Here is a 20,782-nt window from a genome sequence, read left to right as displayed (position 1 = left end):
CGAATGTGCCAAGTTTGCGAATAAAAGAAAAGAAATTTAGCAAGCGGAGGGGAAGCAGTGAACGTTGAGAGGGAAGAGAACGCTTGGAGACCGGAGTGCTGCTGTTTTTCTTCTGACCGTTGGATGTGGGATTTGAAAATCTACATTACATTGGAACGACAGCAAGGGAGATGAAAAATAAACATGGGAAGAGATCAGCAAAGCGCATTCTGGGCAGCATGCAAGATTAGAGGGAGAAAAGGCAGAACCACTTGGCATCCATCAGGATGAAAGAAGATTAGCAGACAGTTCTCACTGTAGCCTCAAGAAAGGTTCCCTGATTAGGCACTTTTAATCGCATTTCCTATTTATAGCATGTCCTTTCCTAAGTTCACCTTCCCCAGACTTTTGTAATATGGGACCAAAGTTCTGCAAAAAAAAAAAGGGGGGGGCAATTTTGCTGGTTGAAAGGTTAAGGCCAACTGATCAGAAAAGAAAGAAACTGAGGGTTATTTTGTAATACAAGTTTGCAACAGAATGCCACTGGTCTACTACAGGTCTTTGCGACTTTTCAGAGTTATAGCAGGAACAAGATCCATCACATACAGGCTGAGTAGAAAAGATGCGGTCAGGCTCAAACCACTGGTCCAACTATCTCTGCACAGTCCAATCTGGCTAGCAGCAGTTGTACAAAGTCTTTTCCTGGCCTCCTGTCCAAAGACCTGGGTTTGGCCCAAGGACCGTCTGAAATTGAGTTTAGACTGGAATGCAGACACCAACATCCACGTTTATATCTGAATGGAAACCTCCGATAGAATTTTTGCAAGAAGCAGAGGGAAATCATAGAATCATAGAATAGCAGAGTTGGAAGGGGCCTATAAGGCTATCGAGTCCAACCCCCTGCTCAATGCAGGAATCCACCCTAAAGCATCCCTGACAGATGCTTGTCCAGCTGCCTCTTGGAGGCCTCTAGTGTGGGAGAGCCCACAACCTCCCTAGGTAACTGATTCCATTGTCGTACTGCTCTAACAGTCAGAAAGTTTTTCCTGATGTCCAGCTGGAATCTGGCTTCCTTTAACTTGAACCCGTTATTCCGTATCCTACACTCTGGGAGGATCGAGAATGACATCCAAGCCTAGGGTGACCATATGAAAAGGAGCTATACTAGAGTGACCAGATTTAAAAGAGGGCAGGGCACCTGCAGCTTTAACTGTTGCAATGAAGAGGAAATTTCCCCAGGTTCTCTATTATTATTATTATTATTATTATTATTATTATTTATTTATTTATATAGCACCATCAATGTACATGGTGCTGTACAGAGTAAAACAGTAAATAGCAAGACTCTGCATATATACAAATGACACCTGCAGAAATTCCCTTTTCTATGCAACTGTTAAAGATATATGGTCACCCTATCCCAGCCTCCATGGCAATTTCCCCCAATCCCAAGATCCACCACCACTTTTATGCAGTGTATTTCTAGGTGTCATGGCTGCAAGGAAAGTTTGAAAAGGTGATAGCATTTTAAAAAAAAAGATTATAAAAGGTAAATTGCTTCGTTTTAAACTCACGAGATTTTCACCTTGTCTAGGATCCTAGAATAGTAGAGTTGGAGGGGGGCTATAAGGCCATCGAGTCCAACCCCCTGCTCCATGCAGGAATCCACCTTAAAGCCTAAAAATGCATTAAGCTGCCATGTATACATTGGCAGCTGAAGTACCCTAGAAAAGGGACAGGGCAACTTGGTGTCCTCCAGATGTTTCGGATTATTTATTTATTTTATTACATTTATATACCACCCCACAGCCGAAGCTCTCTGGGCGGTTTACAACATTAAAAATAGTAAACATTAGAAGTATACAATTTTTTAAAAACAACAACATAAAAACAGTTTAAAAACAACAGTATCCATTTAAAAACAACAATTGTGGGGTCCATTAAAAACAAACTTAACGTTGTTAAATGCTGTTAAAATGCTGTTAAGAATGCCTGGGAGAAGAGAAAAGTCTTGACCTGGCGCCGAAAAGATAACAGTGTTGGCGCCAGGCGAGCCTCATCGGGGAGATCATTCCACAGTCGGGGGGCAACCACTGAAAAGGCCCTCTCCCTTGTTGCCATCCTCCGAGCTGGCATTACAAGTCCCACAAGCCCCAGCAGCACAGCCAATGGTCAAGGCTTATGGGAGGTGTAGTCTGAAACATCTGAAATTATCTACAGGTTGCATTTCAGTTAGACGCTACTCTACAGCAAGTAGCAATTTCTTTGGGGTGTGGCTTTGCCTGAAACCCCACACTTATGGCACCCAGTAACACCCTTAGAAGCTTCTCTAATGGGGTGGCCAAACCTAGTTCACCAAAGGCAGGGGAGACCACAAAGCATATCCCAAGAAGCCGAAGGCAGGTGGTTTTCAGCTTGGTGAGCTGCCACCATCTAGTTCCCAGTGGTGCCTCCTCCCTCAACGGAACTGAGAAGGGTGGCGGAGGAAACCCCTTGCCCTGAAGGGATGGGAGAAGAGCTGGACTGGGCTTGAACTCCAGAGGAGAGAAGCTGCAGAAGGGAAGGAAGGAAAGAGGAAGAAGCCAGCCCAGAAGGCCAATACATGCAGTGCAAACCTGGGTTCGAATGACGCATTCTCATCCATCTGGGCACGTGAGTCAAGCATCACCATCAAGTTTGGTTTTGAAATTCCCTCCTCCTTCCAAGTCCTTTCCCCTGTGTCTCATGTCCTTCCAGATTGTAAGCCTGGAGGCAGGGACCGTCAGATGGTTGATTCTTGCAAGCTACTCCGGGAGCCTTTTGACTGAAGAGCAGGACAGAAATGCTCTGAATAAATTGAACAAATAATGCAAGAACCGCTCGTGATTCTGCCTCAAGCCGAAAGAAACGCAGTTAAGGTTGTCAATGACTTTCCATTGCTGCAGCTTCCAACTGAGATTGTTCTTTGACGCTGCTGTTTAAATATCAGAGACAGGGCTCCACAAACATCGGCTTGACTCGCTAGCCAAATTCGCCACTAGTCCGCTCCTCTCATGTGAGTCTTCGGGCATGCACAGAGGGCTTGGGAGAGAGGCAGGGTCCTCCCTTTATTTGTGCAAGGTAAGAAACAGCGGAATCATCTCCTCCTGCTTGTAAGGGAGTCCTGCTGTTTCTTACTCCTTGAAATCTGCAGTACAAACGAGATCTCTGGGGTAGGAATCTGCATAGTGCTTTGTGTCTTGCTACCCAGAGAATCATGCATACCTGCCTCTGGCGGGTGGCTTTGTGGATGCTTGGAGAAATTATTATTATTAGTAGTAGTAGTAGTAGTTGTAGTATCCCGCCTTTTGCCCAATACTGGGCCTCAAGGCGGCCTTACAAAATTTAAAACCTATACATTTTAAACCTAGGAAAAGAAAAGTACAATTTTTTTTAAAAAAATTACAATATTAAAACATTAAATGTTTAAAATACATGACAATTTTACAAGTCCTTAACATAGATGGAGAACCAGATTATTCTCCAAAGGCCTGCTGGAACAAAGAAGTTTTTGCTGGCTTCCGAAAGCACATCAAGGAAGGCCTTCTCTGCTCGGGCACCCCGGCCGTGGCATGAGCTCCCTAAGGAGGTTCGCCTGGCACCTACACTATGTTCTTTCAGACACCAGGTAAAGACCTTTTTAAGTCTATAAACTTAATTTTAACTTTGCTGTTTTAAATTTGTATTTCTGCACTGCTGCTGATTTCATTTTGATATCGTATTTTATATCATGCTTTTATACGGTTTATTTTATACTTTGAATGGTTGTAATTTTAGTGAACCGCCCAGAGAGCATTGGCTATTGGGCAGTATAAAAATACAATAAATAAATAAATACCATTACATACAGATTACCGTTATGTATGGAAACCTAGCCTGCCTTTCTGTGAGCTATATATGTTATCTCTCAGCCATTGGCTGAGCTGCTGTGATATAACAAAATATTCAAAACATTCAAAATAATTGCGGAGAGCAATTATTGAATCACGGAATGTGGCACAGCAAGTGTAAGAGAAGCAAAAAAAGAGGTCTGGCTGGGGGGCGGGGGGATTGGACACCAGGATCAGGATGGGCTGCGTACTGATTTGGACAAGGAGGTGCAGGGAACGCTTATCAAATTCACAGAAGTCACAAAATTGGGTGGGATAGCTAATACCCTGGAAGACAGAAACAAACTTCAAAGTGATCTTGATAGGCTGGAGTGCTGGGCTGAAAACAACAGGATGAAATTTAATAGGGATAAATGCCAAGTTCTACATTTAGGAAATAGAAACCAAAGGCACAGTTACAAGATGGGGGATACTTCGCAGTACTACAAACGAGAAGGATCTTGGAATGGTTGTAGATCACAAGCTGAATAGGAGCCAACAGTGCGATATGGCTGCAAGAAAGGCGAATGCTATTTTGGGCTGCATTAATAGAAGTATAGCTTCCAAATCGCGTGAGGTACTGATTCCTCTCTATTCGGCCCTGGTTAGGCCTCATCTAGAGTATTGCGTCCAGTTCTGGGCTCCACAATTCAAGAAGGACGCAGACAAGCTGGAGCATGTTCAGAGGAGGGCAACCAGGATGATCAGGGGTCTGGAAACAAAGCCCTATGAAGAGAGACTGAAAGAACTGGGCATGTTTAGCCTGGAGAAGAGAAGATTGAGGGGAGACATGAGAGCACTCTTCAAATACTTAAAAGGTTGTCACACAGAGGAGGGCCAGGATCTCTTCTTGATCCTCCCAGAGTGCAGGACACAGAATAACAGGCTCAAGTTAAAGGAAGCCCGATTCCAGCTGGACATCAGGAAAAACTTCCTGACTGTTAGAGCAGTATGACAATGGAACCAGTTACCTAGGGAGGTGGTGGGCTCTCCCACACTAGAGGCCTTCAAGAGGGGCAGCTGGACAACCATCTGTCAGGGATGCTTTAGGGTGGATTCCTGCCTTGAGCAGGGGGTTGGACTCGATGGCCTTGTAGGCCCCTTCCAACTCTGCTATTCTATGATTCTATGATACAGACCCAAGAGTTTTAGTAGATTCAAAGATCAGGAGCCTAAAGACTCAAATGGGGAACCATACTTTTGGGGATCCATATGAAGAGAAAAGAGGTCTTGGCTTCATATATGATTTATTCTAAATAACCAGCTCAGCCTTTGGCAGAATGGGGGAACTGAAAACAAGGGAATATTAGACGCTGGGCAGAATAGACATTAAATAAATAAACCAAAGGGGCCGGGCACTGAATTCCATACAGATTTGAAATACGCAGTCAGCTCATCAGCTGCAAATCCCTAAGGACTGCATTTGTAAACCAACGGAAGTGCTTAATGATAAAAACAACTTTGGAACTTGCGTAAAGATAAGGTCAGGGAAAAGTACTCTTTTCAAGAAAGGTGCAGTGAAAGTAACTTGGCTGTTCTTCTACTTGAACTGGCTTCCAATGGCGCGCAGCCAAGGCGCTGGTAAGAAATTCATTCTGGCTTACTAAGGCTGCTGTGCTCCTGCCAATGAAGCTATAGGGCTAGCTACTGGGGTAGCAGGGCATGTGCATTCCACAGCACAGAGCAGAGATAATTGAATATTTCCTGCTTCACTTGTTTTCATGAAGTGCTTAATGGAGAATTATATGGGAAATAAAAGTCATCCTGATCAAATCACCGGACAACACAGACACATGAGTAATAACTGCCAACAGCATGTACAGGATGCTTCATCATAGTTAAATCTGGCATCGGCACTCAGCATCTAAACGTCTGCGCCACTCACTAGAAAGAGGGTTTTGTTGATGCAGAGGCAAAACCTTAAAACCCATTCATATTTACTGAATTCATTGGCGGGGGTGGTGGCTTTCATTGCTGTTAGCGTTGCTATTTTATTTCCTTCCAGGATCTAGCTTGTTACGACTGACAGCTTCTTAGGATGCATGCTAATTCTGTGGTGTAGCTACTGTTAATTTCACGCCCTCTAGCTGTTCATTATCTGTCTTGCATAGCAGGATTTCCATTTAAGGAGAAGCTACAAACAAAACTATTCTCCTAGGAGCATCACACACACTTGAAAAAAGAATTATTTTTTCTTTCAAAAAATAGTCTATAGCCCTGGTCAATAAATAAACTATTGTGAAAATGAAACCAGGGTTGGAGGGGCAAGATTCTATCTCACAAAGTGGTCTGGTTCCCATAAAATGCAATTCCCTCCACACCCCTTTCCCACCTGGAATGACACAGGGTGGGAGCATGTGGAGCAGATTTAACACAGAAGCCTCTAGCTGCTGACCCCTATTCTAAAGCCTTTGCCCTGGTCCACATCAGCTGCTCATGTGTACCTTATGAGGATCCAATGTATCTCATCAACTCACCAGTGCCCCAATTACATACCCTTATGCTGGAATCCTAAACACATTTGCCTGGGAGTAAATCCCATTGAGACTTATTTACCAGTGATGGGGAATTTACAATGCAAGGAGGGACGAAAGGCTGCCATCTTCAAACCAACTTGTCTTTTAAACAGACGGTTAAAGGAAGCAGCAGCAGTCAGAACATCTCCTCCTTGTCTGGTCTCTTTTCATCCTTCGTTTCGGGACAGGAGCCCCTTGGAGGGTATTAAGCTAGCTTGAACTGTGAGATTGCAGAAAGTCTGTTCTTTTTAAGATTTAACCCAACAAAATGAATCTCCCCACCCCACCCACCCTGCTACAAAGTGGCAAAGCTTCTAAGTAGCTACAGAACAGCATGAGAACATCAGAAAAGCCCTGAGGCTGGATCAGACCAAGGTTCCATCTATTCCAGCACTCTGTTCACAGTGGCCAACCAGCCATCAGCAGGCACCAACAAGCACCCTCCCACCCATGTTCCCCAGCAACTGGGGCACACAGGCTTACCATTTGCAGGTGGAAAATGGGTTAGGAAGCGTGACTGTTTGTATAAGTGACATTTGCCAATATAAGAACATCAGAAGAGCCCTGATGCTGGATCCATCTAGTCCAGCACTCTGTTCGCACAGTGGCCAACCAGCTCTTAACCAGGGACCCACAAGCAGGGCACAGTGCAACAGCACCTTCCCACCCATGTTCCCCAGCAACTGGTGTATACAGGCTTACTGCCTCTGATACTGGAGGTTGCAAATAGCCATCACGTCTAGTAGCCATTGATAGCCTTCGCCTCCAGGAATTCATCCAACCTCATAGGAACATAAGAAGAGCCCTGATGCTGGATCAGACCAAGGGTCCATCTAGTCCAGCACTCTGTTCACACGGTGACCAACCAGCCATTGGCCAGGGACCAACAAGCAGGTCATGGTGCAACAGCACCCTCCCACCCATGTTCCTCAGCAACTGGTGCACACAGGCTTACTATTTGCAGGTGGAAAATGGGTCAGGAAGCATGACTGTGTGTTTGTATAAGTGACATTTGCCAATATAAGAACATCAGAAGAGCCCTGACGCTGGATCCATCTAGTCCAGCACTCTGTTCCCACAGTGGCCAACCAGCTGTTGACCTCAAGCAGGACACGGGTGCAATAGTGCCTTCCCACCCATGTTCCCCAGCACTTGGTGTATATATTCGCATCCATACATATTTGTATATATTTGTGAACCGCCCAGAGAGCTCCGGCTGTTGGGCGGTATAGAAATGTAATAAATAAATAAATAAATCCATTTTCCAACGCATGTTATAATGCGGCGTCGCCTTCCCGGAAACAAGAGATTCATAAAACCCAAAGAGGCTGCAGGGAGGGGAGGGGGGGTGTTAAGTGATAACACGAGCTGGGGAGGGGAGCTGGAGGGAGGCGCAAAGGCTCCTGCAGCAGGGGCGGGAGGGAGGGAGCGAGCGCAGCCAGGGGCGATGCTGGAGCCGTAGGGGGCGGGTGGCCAGAGCGCGAGCAGGAGCAGGCGACCTCGCCCAGCCAGGAGGCAGCAGAATGGGCGGGGAAGGATTTAGAGGTGGCACCGAGGGCGGTGGGGGGATGGAATTGGGCGGGCGCGTTAGGTGGAGGAGCCAGGAGGCTGCGGGGCGACCTGGAGGGTCCTGGAGAAGATGGGGGGGAAAGCCACTTGCGGGGGCTCCGCAGAGAGGCGTGGGTAGGAACCAAGGTGAAGGGCCACGGAAGCCGGAGGGGAGCTTTTAGTGAAACACCGCTGGGGCAAAGGTGGGCTGGACGGGGGAACCAAGAGCGGCGCACTCACCTGCCAGCGCGCCGCACAGGAAGCGCCGCCAGTGCATGGGGAGAGGAGCCGGAGCTGCTTCCCGGAACGGTGACTCAGAGGGGCGGGGCGGGGCACGGTGGGGCCCGGCCGCCGCAAGCAAACCCCGCCCCTCACACCGCGGGCGGCGGCGGCGGCGTCATCTCCGCGCCGTGCCCTTCCTTGAGGAGAGCGTCGCCGTGTCGCGGGGTAGTGACGTTGAAGAGGGGTGGGGTGGGGTGGGCGAGCGGGGCCAGCTGCGCATGCGCGCCGAGAGACGTGAGCGAAGCGCTTTGGTACGGAGGGGAGGAAGTGGGCGCCGTTGTGAGGAGCAAACCATTGGGGATCTAATAGGGGTAGCTGGGTCAAACTACTCCCGGAGAGTGGGGGGGAGGGGGGGGAAAGGGAGAAGAGGAGGTCTTCCGAGCGCGGGAAGGCAAGGATGGAACCATTTGCAGGCGGGAAATGGGGGAGGAAGCAACCATGTGGGTTAAACCATTGTGGGAGCTGATGGGGGGGAAGGGAAGGTAGGTGAGATGGCGGTCAATCCATTACAGAAGCGGCGGCGGGGGGGGGGATCGGCAGGATTAAGGGCCAAACCATTTGTGGGAGGGGGATTCTCCATTTCAGGTTCCTGCATTTTTCTTAATATTATGCAAACGAGTTGCATGGTAGTATCCAGCCTGCCCTCAACCTGGCGCCTTCCCAAGGTGTGTTGGGACTACAGCTCCCATAATCCCCATCCAGCTGGGGATTATGGGAGCTGTAGTCCCAACACACCTTGGGAAGGCGCCAGGTTGAGGGCAGGCTGGATACTACCATGCAAGCCTTCCCATTCCTGAACCCAGGAGAAAACTCTGTAGACTTTGCTGGGCGGTGCTTGGTGTCGGTAAGGATTATCCCAAAAATTGCGTCCCAAATGCTGCTTTCCAAGACTGGATTCTCAAGTGCCGGAGGAAGAGGAAAGCTGCTTCGTCCCTAAGTGTGTACGAACGAACGGCGTTGCTCGGTCGGAACAAATGGTATCTGCCCCAGCAACTTGTCTCCAGCAGTGGTCAGCAAGATGCTTCTGGGACACCCCTCTCAAAAAGGGGGACAATAGTGATAACCCTTGATGGTTTGTCCCCTGGCACCTGTTATTCAGGGGTACATTGTCTCTGACCATGGAGGCTCTGCTTTTTAGCGATCCTTGCTAAAACAGAATTGAATAGGGTGACCCTATGAAAAGGAAGACAGGGCTCCTGTATCTTTAACAGTTAATTTCAGCTGCTGTCATTTGTATATATGGAGAACTTGGTGAATTCCCCTCTTCATCCCAACAGTTAAAGCTGCAGGAGCTATACTAGAGTGACCAGATTTAAAAGAGGGCAGGGCTCCTGCAGCTTTAACTGGTGTGATGAAGAGGGAATTTCACCAGGTTCCCCATATATACAAATGACACCTGCAGAAATTCCCTTTTCAATACAACTGTTAAAGATACAGGAGCCCTGTCCTCCTTTTCATAGGGTCACCCTAGAATTGAACCTCTCTTTTCCAAGACATCATTCCTTTGTTTCCCAGGTGCTTGTGGGGCACCTGACTGCAGAACCTTAATTTAAGGTTAGATTTATCAAGGGTTATCAACTAAACCCTCAGTTCTTAACATGTTTGTTTAGACGCATTTGCTAATGATGCCACTGAGGCCGTACATCCCAATCATTCAGCATGTTTACTTGGGAGTAGGGGTTGCTGGGTCCCTGCTTCAGGTCAGCCTGTTGTTCCCACCCCACGCCGGCTTGTGTTATGGCTGGCTGGGCCGCATTCCGGAGTGTGCATGTATGCCTTTCTGAAATGTTTGGTTGGGGTTACGAAGGCTCTTGTCAAATGGAGCAATTCAAAAAGCCAATTCCTCTTCCCCCCCCCCCCCTTTTCTTACAGGAAAGAACTGCTGTAACCCTTGGATCATGTCCCCTAAAGATCTTTGTAGCCTTTGCCCATCCTAGAGGTTGGATCCAGAGTTCCCAAGACTGGATTTCGTTTCTAAGCATCAGCGCTTGCATCTGAGCTTGGAATGATGACTGTAAGCAGGACTTTAAGGTAATAGAATCATAAAATATCAGAGTTGGAAGGGGCCTACAAGGCCATCCAGTCCAACCCCCTGCTCAATGCAGGAATCCACCCTAAAGCATCCCTGACAGGTGGTTGACCTGCTGCCTCTTGAAGGCCTCTAGTGTAGGAGAGCCCACAACCTCACCAGGCAACTGATTCCATTGTCGTACTGCTCTAACAGTCAGGAAGTTTTTCCTGATGTCCAGCTGGAATCTGGCTTCCTTTAAGTTGAGCCTCCCAATACTAGCTTGGGAGGCTCATTTAACAGCATCGGAGTGCCAGGCACTGTCCAAGATCTGGAAGTGATACGGTCCTTTACATTGTGGTGCATAGTTTCTTCAGTGGCATGGGGAAATGTGATGCAGTTAGGGAGAACGAAGGAGAGGAGGGAAGTTGGTTTGAGGATGTACAGCGATGGCATTCCAGGTGCCTTGGCCATGGAGATCAATGGGCCAGCCTCTGTTTTTGTGGGCTTTGGGGTCCCCTGGAGCTGACAAGAGTCCTTAAAATTGCCCTGTGAGCTCCCCTTAATGCACTTGCTCAACAGACTGAACTGGTGTGTGTGTGTGTGTGTGTGTGTGTGTGTGTGTGCAGACTTCTTCCTGCTGAGTTCTTCACTTAGGGCTTGCTTTGGTTTCCCTTGTGGGGGAGGCGGGTGTTGTTGGTTTTTTTGCTATACTGCCTTCCTGGAGTCTCAGCTCTATATGCTGCTCAGGCTGGAAGCAAAAGGCACGGAAGGCTGAATCAGCCGGTGCTGCTGGATGGAGAAGGCTGCCGGAGGCAAGGAACAGATGCCAATTGAGGCCAAATGAATGAGACGTGGCTCTTTTTACAAATGAGCCGGTTGCGCACTTGTGTTTCGAACTAAAACGGTTGCTGTTAGAGGCGATCCTTTCCTCTCTCCCACCCCACATTGCGATGCCCATCCAGTGCGGCAGAGCACACAGTTTCCATGCAGGAGGTCCCAGGCCTTTAAACGGACATTTCCAGTTAAAAAGGTCCCTGATAGAAGGGATGGGGAATGCCCCTGTCCGAGACCCTGGGGAGCCCCCGCTAGTCTGGGCTAGGTTGGCCCTTGGGCTGACTCCGCATCCATTAGCTTCAGAACATAAAAAGTTTCCTTATACTGAGTCAAATCATTTAGCCCAGTACTGTCGACACTGACTAGCAGCTGTGTCTCTGACCGGTGCTTTCCCTGCCCTACTTGGAACTGCCACGTATCAAACCTGGCACCTTCTGCATGCAACTCATGTGCTCTCCCACTGAGCCATGGGCCCTGCCTCTACTCCTTATGCGCATGCTTTCCAAGAGGTTATGAACTGGATTCTAAAGATCTACAGATACATCTCCCTGTCCTTCTTTCCCTAGGGTCTTCAGTACATGCCTTCTCTCCCTCCTCCCATCTTTTTAAAAATGCATTACATTCGTATTCTACTTTTCCTCCAAGGAACACAAGGTGGCATACGTGATCATAGAATCATAGAACAGCAGAGTTGGAAGGGGCCTACAAGGCCATCGAGTCCAACCTCCTGCTTAATGCAGGAATCCACCCTAAAGCATCCCTGACAGATGGTTGTCCAGCTGCCTCTTGAAGGCCTCTAGTGTGGGAGAGGCCACAACCTCACCAGGCAACTGATTCCATTGTCGTACTGCTCTAACAGTCAGGAAGTTTTTCCTGATGTCCAGCTGGAATCTGGCTTCCTTTAACTTGAGCCCGTTATTCCGTGTCCTGCACTCTGGGAGGATCGGGAAGAGATCCTGGCCCTCCTCTGTGTGACAACCTTTCAAGTATTTAAAGAGTGCTCTCATGTCTCCCCTCCATCTTCTCTTCTCCAGGCTAAACATGCCCAGTTCTTTCAGTCTCTCTTCATAGGGCTTTGTTTCCAGACCCCTGATCATCCTGGTTGCCCTCCTCTGAACACGCTCCAGCTTGTCTGCGTCCTTCTTGAATTGTGGAGCCCAGAACTGGACGCAATACTCTAGATGAGGCCTAACCAGGGCTGAATAGATACGAACCAGTACCTCACACGATTTGATAGAATCACGTCTCTCCATTTCACCCTCACAACAACCCTGTGGGGTAGTTTGGGCTGAGAGGCAGTGATTGGCCCCAAGCCACCCAGTGAGCTTCATGACCAAGTGGGGACTAGAACCCGGATCTTCCCAGTCTCAGTCCAACACTCTAACCACTACACAACACTGGCTGGTGTCCCTCGCCTTTCCCCAAACACCTCCTGAACACTGTTCTTGTCCTTGTCTTGCTTGAGGCGCCGTTCTCTGTTTCGTCTTTGCAATCCCTTGCAATATCTCAAGGAGCAGGAAGAAGTGTAGAACGTCTAGCACTGTGGCAAATAGCCATGGCAGGGCTATGGAAAGGCCTTGGAGGGTGAATGGACAGGGAGCATAAGGATATAACCTAAGAAGAGCTGGGCTGGATCAGACCAAGGGTCCATCTAGTCCAGCACTCTGTTCACACAGTGACTAACCAGGAACCTAATCAGGACACGCAAAGGCACCTTCCTACCCATGTTCCCCAGCAACTGGTGTACATAGGCATTCTGCCTCTAATACTATAGTTAGCACATAGCCATCAGGACTAGTAGCCCTTGATAGCCTTCCCCTCCAGGAATTTATCCAACCCCCTTTCAAAGCCATCCAAATTGGTGGCCATCACTACATCTTGTGGTAGAGAGTTCCATAGCTTAACTATGTGCTGTGTGAAGAAGTCCTTCCTTTTACCTGTCCTGAATGTCCCACTCATCAGCTTCTTGGGATGACCCCTTCTTGGTTCTAGTATTATGGGAGAGGGAGAAAAATGTCTCCCTGTTCATTTTCTCTATACCGTGCATATTTTTGTACACCTCTGACTTGCCTTTTTTCTGAACTAAACAGTCCCAACTGTTGTAACCTTTCCTGATAGTGGAGTTGCCCCAGCCCCTTGATTATTTGAATTGCCCTTTTCTGCGCTTTTTCCATCTCCACAGTGTCCTTTTTTAGGTGCACTGAAGTATACCCATGATTTCAAGTGTGGTTCTTTATGTATTAATTGACCCTGAAAAGGTTTTTTTTTTTTCACTGGGAGATTCTGATTTGGGACCGGATATTGCCTGAGGTCCTCTTTCCCAATCCTGGCGACCTTCAAATGTGGAAAACTACAGCTCCCATCAACCCCAGCTAGCCTGGGCAAGGAGACACCCTGGGAGAAGTCCACCTCTAATTTCTCACTGTGCCCTGTCTCACGGAACACAGGCCTGGGGTCTTTGTTCCATCCCTGCAAACAGCAGGTCAAGAGATACAGCAAAACCTTCTTGAACACACAGCCTTTGTAGATCTAAAATGTTCCAAGCCTGCTCTGTGATGAGCACTTTGGAACCCACCTTTTGCTTTCTGAAGTGCTGAGCCAGGTGTTCGTTTGATAAAACAGCTATTCATTTGCACACTTTTGATTCCAGGATCTAAGAGGCTCCTTGAGAAGAGAAGGCCGGCGTTGTTTGTGACCAGAGCATACATATTTAGATACATGGGGAAAGAGTTTCCAAGCAAACATTAAAAGCTTCTGAGTCGTGTCCTCCAAGGACCTATAGAATGCAATCCTATGCATGCTTAGACAGAAAAAAATCCTGCAACTGTCAGCATTATTTAAATATGCATAGGATTGTGCTCATTACGTATTAGCTCCCTTTCCACATCTGAGCCTGTTTCCCCTTCAAATAATATTTATGTATTTGTGGCATTTATCTCATAAGACCTTGCTCGTGCCCTGAGATCTTCAGGGGAGGCGCTGCTCTCGGTCCTGCCATCATCACAGGCACGTCTGGTGGGAACACGGGAGAGGGCCTTCTTGGTGGCTGCTCCAGTACTCTGGAACTCTCTTCCCAGGGAAGCTAGACTGTCTCCCTCCTTGCTATGCCTTCTGGAAGGAGGCAAAACCCTTTTTGTTCCAGCAGGCCTTGGGGAATAGTCTGGGCCTCTGTTAATGGGCTGGATTTTGTATTATCATTTGCCTTTTAATTATTATTTTTAATGTTTTAATATTACAGTGGGTTTAATTATATTTTTAACTTTCGTATACTTCTATTTATATCTTTTAATTGTATATGTTTAAATTTTGTAAAGCCGCCTTGAATGTCTGTATTGGGGAAAAGGTGGGATACAAATAAATACAATAAATAAATAAATAACACTGAATATAATAAAATCTCTCAGAATTTCACAACAAGCATTTCACAAGTGAAAACATGGCTTTTTAACAAAGCTTTTAATGGCTGAATTCACTAAGTTGGTCATTGTTTTAACTGTTTTAATAGTTTTACTGCTTTTAAATTATATATTGTTTTAGGGTGACCATATGAAAAGGAGGACAGGTCTCCTGTATCTTTAACCGTTGCATAGAAAAGGGAATTTCAGCAGGTGTCATTTGTAGGCATGTCACACCTGGTGAAATTCCCTCTTCATCACAGCAGTCAAAGGGCAGGAGCTATACTAGAGTGACCAGATTTAAAAGAGGGCAGGGCACCTGCAGCTTTATCTGTTGTGATGAAGAGGAAATTTTACCAGGTTCCCCATATATACAAATGGCACCTGCTGAAATTTCCTTTTCGATACTACTGTTAAAGATACATGAGCCCTGTCCTCCTTTTCATATGGTCACCCTATTGTTTTAACTTGGGCCACAGCTAGACCTAAGGTTTATCCTGGGACCATCCAGGGTTCGCCCCTGCCTGAGCACTGGATCCCCTGTGTGTCACCTAGATGAACAGGTTTGACCCCTGGACGATCCAGGGATAAACCTTAGGTCTAGCTATGGCTTGGTTTATGGTTTAATTTGTTTTCTGCTGTGTATATTTACTGTTTTATACTGTATGCTTTTATCTGTACGCCGCCCTGAGATCTTTTTGATATAGGGCGGGATATAAATGTTTTAAATAAATAAATGAAATGTTAAAATATAATATTAAAAACATAACATTAAAAGCATAACATCAGAAGAGCCATGCTGGATCAGACCAAGGGTCCATCTAGTCCAGCACTCTGTTCACTCAGTGGCCAACCAGCTGTTGACCAGGGACCAACAAAGCAGGACACGGTGCAACAGCACCCTCCCCCCCATGTTCCCCAGCAACTGGTGCACACAGGCTTACTACCTCCTTTTTAAAGCCACCCAATTTAGTGGCCATCACCACATCTTGTGGTAGCGAATTCTATAGTTTACCTGTGTGAAGAAGTCCTTCCTTTTACCTGCCCTGAATTTCCCTCTAGTCAGTTCATGGGATGACCCCTTCTGGGTTCTAGTTTCATGAGAGAGGGAGAAAAATGTCTCCCAATTCAGAATCTTTACACCAGGCATAATTTTGCACTCCTCCATCATGTCACCCTTTCGCCTCCTTTTTTCCAAGCTGAATAATCCCAGCTGTTGTAACCTTCTCTCAGGGGAGATGCTCCAGCCCCTTGATCGTTTGAGTTGCCCATTTCTGCCGCTATTATTATTATTATTATTATTATTATTATTATTTGCTAAAGGCATTTGTATAGCATGTTTTGATGGAATTGCATTCTTCTCTGGCTTTCAACATGCTGTCCAGCCTACCTTGCAATCTTAAGAGCTAGAAACTTATTTTTATTTTAAAATGAAAGCTGAGATTTCAAGGATGTTGGAGTCTGATCAGTATAAATTTTGGCATCTGTGTTGGCCACTCCAAACACTCTGTTTGTAGTATTTATGCACTGGCTTTTTATCAGGGTTAGGTTTGATCGGGAAGAGATGTGTTTTCCTTTCTTTTCTCTTTTGTAAAGCAATAACGACAAAACCTTGAGTTTGTAGGTATGGCTGTTTTTTTGCATGGATCTAACAAATCATTCTCTCCTCTCTGAATTGGTTTCAGGTTCTTGCAGCTAGAGGCCCTCTCTGGGCTCTTTGCCAGGCCTTGCGGGCTTCACACATCTGCCAGCCAGCCCAACTCCAATCGAACGTCCATCGTGTGCATCGCAAGGCAGAAGTACAGCCGGACCTACCCAGTGTTGCTCGTCAGGCCTGACGGCTCTACAATTCACATCCGTTACAAAGAGCCCAGGCGGATCCTGTCGGTGAGAGCGAATTCCATCCCCTCCCCTCCCTGCTGAAAGAGAGAGACAAAATCTACCAGCTATCAAGAGATCAGGATTTATGTCTCCCTGAAGCCAGAATTCCTGCACAATTAACTGCTGTCTTTGACTGGAAGCATTTGAGATTCTCTGGCAAAGCCTTCTTTAGGAGCTGGCAAACTTGTGGCTGGACTGAACCACTTCAGACTGCAAGGGTGGGGCTTGCATGGCTGAAAGACCCTCCATGCAAAAACAACTCCCTGCAAATAGAAAACTAGCATGTCAGGGAGGTGGGTTTAGCCTAGCCTTCCCCCTATATTAGCTTCCCCCTATATTGGCGTCTGGACAGTCCTGACAGTCGGATTCCTCTGTTGTGGCACCCTGATTGTGGAATGGAGGCCCGACTGGCACCGGCTTCATTTCAGCACCAAGTTAAAACATGGCTTTTTATCAAAGCTTTTGAGGTCTAAATTCTCCATGGTTGCCCATAGTTAGGGTGACCATATGAAAAGGAGGACAGGGCTCCTGTATCTTTAACAGTTAATTGCAGCAGGTGTCATTTGTATATATGGAGAACCTGGTGCAATTCCCTCTTCATCCCAACAGTTAAAACTGCAGGAGCTATACTAGAGTGACCAGATTTAAAAGAGGGCAGGGCTCCTGCAGCTTTAACTGGTGTGATGAAGAGGGAATTTCACCAGGTTCTCCATATATACAAATGACACCTGCTGAAATTCCCTTTTCAGTACAACTGTTAAAGTTACAGGAGCCCTGTCCTCCTTTTCATTTGGTCACCCTAGTTTTAATTGTTTCTATCTCTTTTTTTTAAAAAAAAAAAATTCTACAGGTTTTCATTTGTTAACGATTTAATAAGTTTTTAGCTGTGTATATGATTGTTTTACATTGTTCTGATTTTATCTGTACGCTGCCCTGAGATCCCAGTGATAATAGGGCAGGATATGAATGTATAAATAAATAAATAAAGAATTAATCACCTCAGTCAAAACTAAACTCCAGTTAGTGCAGAGCACTGGCTGCTTTTGAGGCCAAGCACTCTAGGGCCTAATCTACACCAAGATGGATGTTGCACTTTGAAAGCGGTATGAAAGCAGTAAATAAAAGGCAGCAGCCGCACCAAGCAGGATATTGCAGTATGAGAGCGGTGTATGGTACATGTCAATGGGCCCCAACCATTGTCCGTGCACTTCAATAACGCCGTAAAGCAGTAGTGTGGCTCCTGCCTTTGAAATACCGCTTTCATAGCGCAATATCCTGCTTATTTATTTATTTATTTATTACATTTCTATACCGCCCAATAGCCGGAGCTCTCTGGGCGGTTCACAAAAATGCTTGGTGCGGATTAGGCCTAGGCTGCATCTGACATGCCCCTGTTATATTATTATTATTATTATTATTATTATTATTATTATTATTATTATTTGTATCCTGCCTTTTGCACAATGCTGGGCCTCAAGGCGGCCTTACAAAGTTTAAAATATACATGGGGGTGGAGGGAAACAAAACCATAAACAATTAAAAAATACACAAGAAAATTATAAGACATTAACATAGATGGAGGGGCAGATTATTCTCCAAAGGCCTGCTGGAACAAAAAAGTTTTAGCCTGCTTCCGAAAGCCCATCAAGGAGGGAGCCAGCCTAGCTTCCCCGGGAAGAGAGTTCCAGAGCACCGGAGCAGCCACTGAGAAGGCCCTTTCCCATGTTCCCACCAAGCGTGCCTGTGAAGAAGGTGGGACTGAAAGAAGGGCCTCTCCAGAAGATCTCAAAGCACGGGCAGGCTCATAAGGGAGAATACGTTCTTTCAAATAACCTGGACCCGAACCATATAGAGCTTTATAGGTCATAACCAGCACTTTGAATTGTGCCCGGCAACAGACTGGAAGCCAGTGTTAGCCATACATTGCAGGAAAAGATCAGTCGTGATGCAAACGCCGCCTTGGGGAAATGTTTTTCAAGGTTTACCAACTTTCTCGTTGCGGAATCTCCCATAAACTTCCAAGGATCTACACACGACTTGGGGAAGCCACAGACATAGATCTTGGCCCTCCATGAGAGGGGGGCGTGATTGATTCAGCACCAGGACTAGCGACTTGAAAATTGAATGGCCTCAAAATGCCATTAGTGCATCGGTTGATAGTTTACGGGTGCTAAGAATGTATTAGTTCTGTCACGGAGTGCTGGTATTTTAATGGAGAATCGTTGTAGGTGCTTGAAATTTTGTATGTTTTAATTCTATTGTAAGTTGTCTTGGCTTCTTTTAACCCCTAGCATTCCCCAGCCAGCTCAACATGCAGAGGAATCCACCCTAAGAAATGTAAATGAAAATAAAAACGGCCCCCTAGATATTAAAACAGTTTCTACCTCCCCAGCAATATCCTGACATGTTTGTTGAATTTCTGCAGCTGGTAAAGGAACAAGATCCTTTCGGTGATTGGGGGGAAACTTGGCAATCCTATGGATGTTGAGTAAAACAAGTAATTTTTTTCAATTTGTAAAAGTGATATTCTTTCCTTCTTTAGATTCCCGTAGACATCAACACTCTCCCTGAAGCTGAAAGGAAAGCCCGGTTGAGGAAACGGGATGCCAGCAAGCTGAAAGCCAAACCTGAGACTCCTTTTGAAGATGACTTTAAATTGGACGATTACAGAAAGTTTTGGAAGAAGAAATGATTTATTTTACCCTGCTGAGGTTTTCTGAGGAGAAGAAGAAAACCTGTCACTGCAGACACTTAACGGTGTCGTGAAAAATGCTGCAAGGAGATGAATGCAGTCCGCAAATAAAGAGACCTTTCTTTCCAGTTTCTGGGTGTTCCTGTTTGGGGTGGGGAGAAGGACAGGAAACCATAGTTAGCAGAATGTTGTTATTATTAGGAAAGTCACTCAGAGAAAGAAATCTTACAGCACAATTCTATACATGTCTACTCAGAAGTAAGTCGCTGAGTTCAATGGGACTTCTTCCCAGGTAAGTGTCTATAAGTTTGCAGCCTTGCTTGATTAATTGAAAAAGGCTGTAATCTTTGACTTCCCGGCGTTTAATGGCATATGATGGGGGCGTTTCTGCCCATTCATCGAAAAAGGGGCAGTATTCTATTGACACTGCTTTTAGCTGTCTAAATTGTTTTCAATTTGGTATATTTATATTTTATGCTGTATTTTATTATCTGATGAGTTGTTGTAAACCACCCGGAGAGCTGCAGCTATTGGGCGGTATAGAAATGATAAATAGTAATAATAATATACGCTTTTACCGGGCAATGAATCCCATTGAATTCACTGGGGCTTACTTCTTTTTATTATTATTATTTAATACTTAAAACAATACATCAATACAAATAAATCAATACTACATAATACACAATAATATAAAATAAACATTTGATAGCATATATTTTCTAACTTAGTTCTATTAACATAATCATACTTAACATAAAAGTGCTCCCCCCAACCACGAGATCTTATTCATGTTTCCAAAATCTCATTGCTTCCTCTGGAGGTGTTTTCCCTTTCCCCTTTGATAATACAAATTCTAGGAACTGTTTCCATATTCCCTCAAAATCATTCGTCTTTATCATTCCTCTTCTAGCTTTTATATTACATGTTAATTTATCATTAATAGCAATATCCCATATTTCTTTATACCAGTCTTCTATATGATAATCCCCTTGAACCTTCCAGTTCCTAGATATCATTAATCTTGCTGCTGTTAACAAGTTCGTTATCAATTCTTTTGTCTCTTTATTACAATTCAGTTCTCCATATAATGATAACAATGCCACTATAGGTGTCTCTTCAATCTCCATTCCTAAAATTTCTTTTATCTCATTAAACACCATTTTCCATAATTTTTTTACAAATTTGCATTCCCACCACGTATATAAATACATTCCTTTCTTTTGACAACCTCTCCAACAGCTTGCTGAATTCATCTTATTTATTTTATTTAATCTTACCGGGGTTAGGTACCACCTCCATGCAATCTTATAATAATTTTCTTTTATCCTTACAGACATATTTCTCAACACTCTTTGTTTCCATATCCCTTCCCAACTGTTGCCCTATTTGTTCCTTCAAGTCAGTTTCCCAAACCACCTTGCCTACACTTTCCGTCTCCCCCCTTTCCACTAATATTCTATATATTTCACTCGTTTACCCTTTTATTAATTTATTTTCCCTTTTCTCAATTTCTTTTTTTAAGATCAGCTCCTCAAATTTCGTAATCGCGCTACACTCTCCATTATCCTTTAGCCATTTCTTCGTCCATTGTTCTAATTGAAGATAATTTAACCACGTTAAAGTTCCCTCTTTTAATCTCTCCTTTATTTCTTCTCGCGTTCTCATCTTTTCTAGCCAATCTTTTAACTTCATTACCTTTCTCTCTATTAAACTTTTCCACTGGGGCTTACCTCTGAGCAGACATGTATAGCTTT

General features: G+C 45.5%; 2 protein-coding genes across 2 annotated transcripts in view; one reads left to right on the top strand and one right to left on the bottom strand.

The window, feature by feature from the left end:
* Positions 1–8,329, bottom strand: part of GUK1 (guanylate kinase 1) — a 31,278-nt gene extending 22,949 nt beyond the window's left edge. Inside the window, exon 1 of the mRNA XM_063122628.1 lies at positions 8,171–8,329. Within this exon, the coding sequence (XP_062978698.1) occupies positions 8,171–8,207 (37 nt within the window). The 5' untranslated portion in view covers positions 8,208–8,329. The remainder of the gene's footprint in view (positions 1–8,170) is intronic.
* A 110-nt stretch (positions 8,330–8,439) lies between these two features.
* MRPL55 (mitochondrial ribosomal protein L55) lies at positions 8,440–19,153 on the top strand. The gene is made up of 4 exons (XM_063122641.1): positions 8,440–8,463; positions 10,085–10,243; positions 16,138–16,339; positions 18,876–19,153. The coding sequence occupies exons 2-4, from the start codon at positions 10,218–10,220 to the stop codon at positions 19,023–19,025; spliced, it is 378 nt and encodes a 125-aa protein (XP_062978711.1). The 5' UTR covers positions 8,440–8,463; positions 10,085–10,217; the 3' UTR covers positions 19,026–19,153.
* The last annotated feature ends 1,629 nt before the right edge of the window (positions 19,154–20,782 follow it).

This window comes from Elgaria multicarinata, chromosome 1 (genome assembly GCF_023053635.1).
Source record: "Elgaria multicarinata webbii isolate HBS135686 ecotype San Diego chromosome 1, rElgMul1.1.pri, whole genome shotgun sequence".
In the NCBI taxonomy this organism is placed as follows: Eukaryota; Metazoa; Chordata; class Lepidosauria; order Squamata; family Anguidae; genus Elgaria; species Elgaria multicarinata.
Note: the sequence above shows the minus strand (reverse complement) of the source record. Positions and strands in the feature narration are given on the sequence as shown.

Excerpts from the sequence above, each read along its gene's own strand:
- MRPL55 (XM_063122641.1), top strand. The coding sequence starts at position 10,218 with ATGATGACTGTAAGCAGGACTTTAAG. Across the intron at positions 10,244-16,137 it reads ACTGTAAGCAGGACTTTAAG|GTTCTTGCAGCTAGAGGCCC; the intron begins GTAATAGAATCA and ends AATTGGTTTCAG. Across the intron at positions 16,340-18,875 it reads AGCCCAGGCGGATCCTGTCG|ATTCCCGTAGACATCAACAC; the intron begins GTGAGAGCGAAT and ends TTCCTTCTTTAG.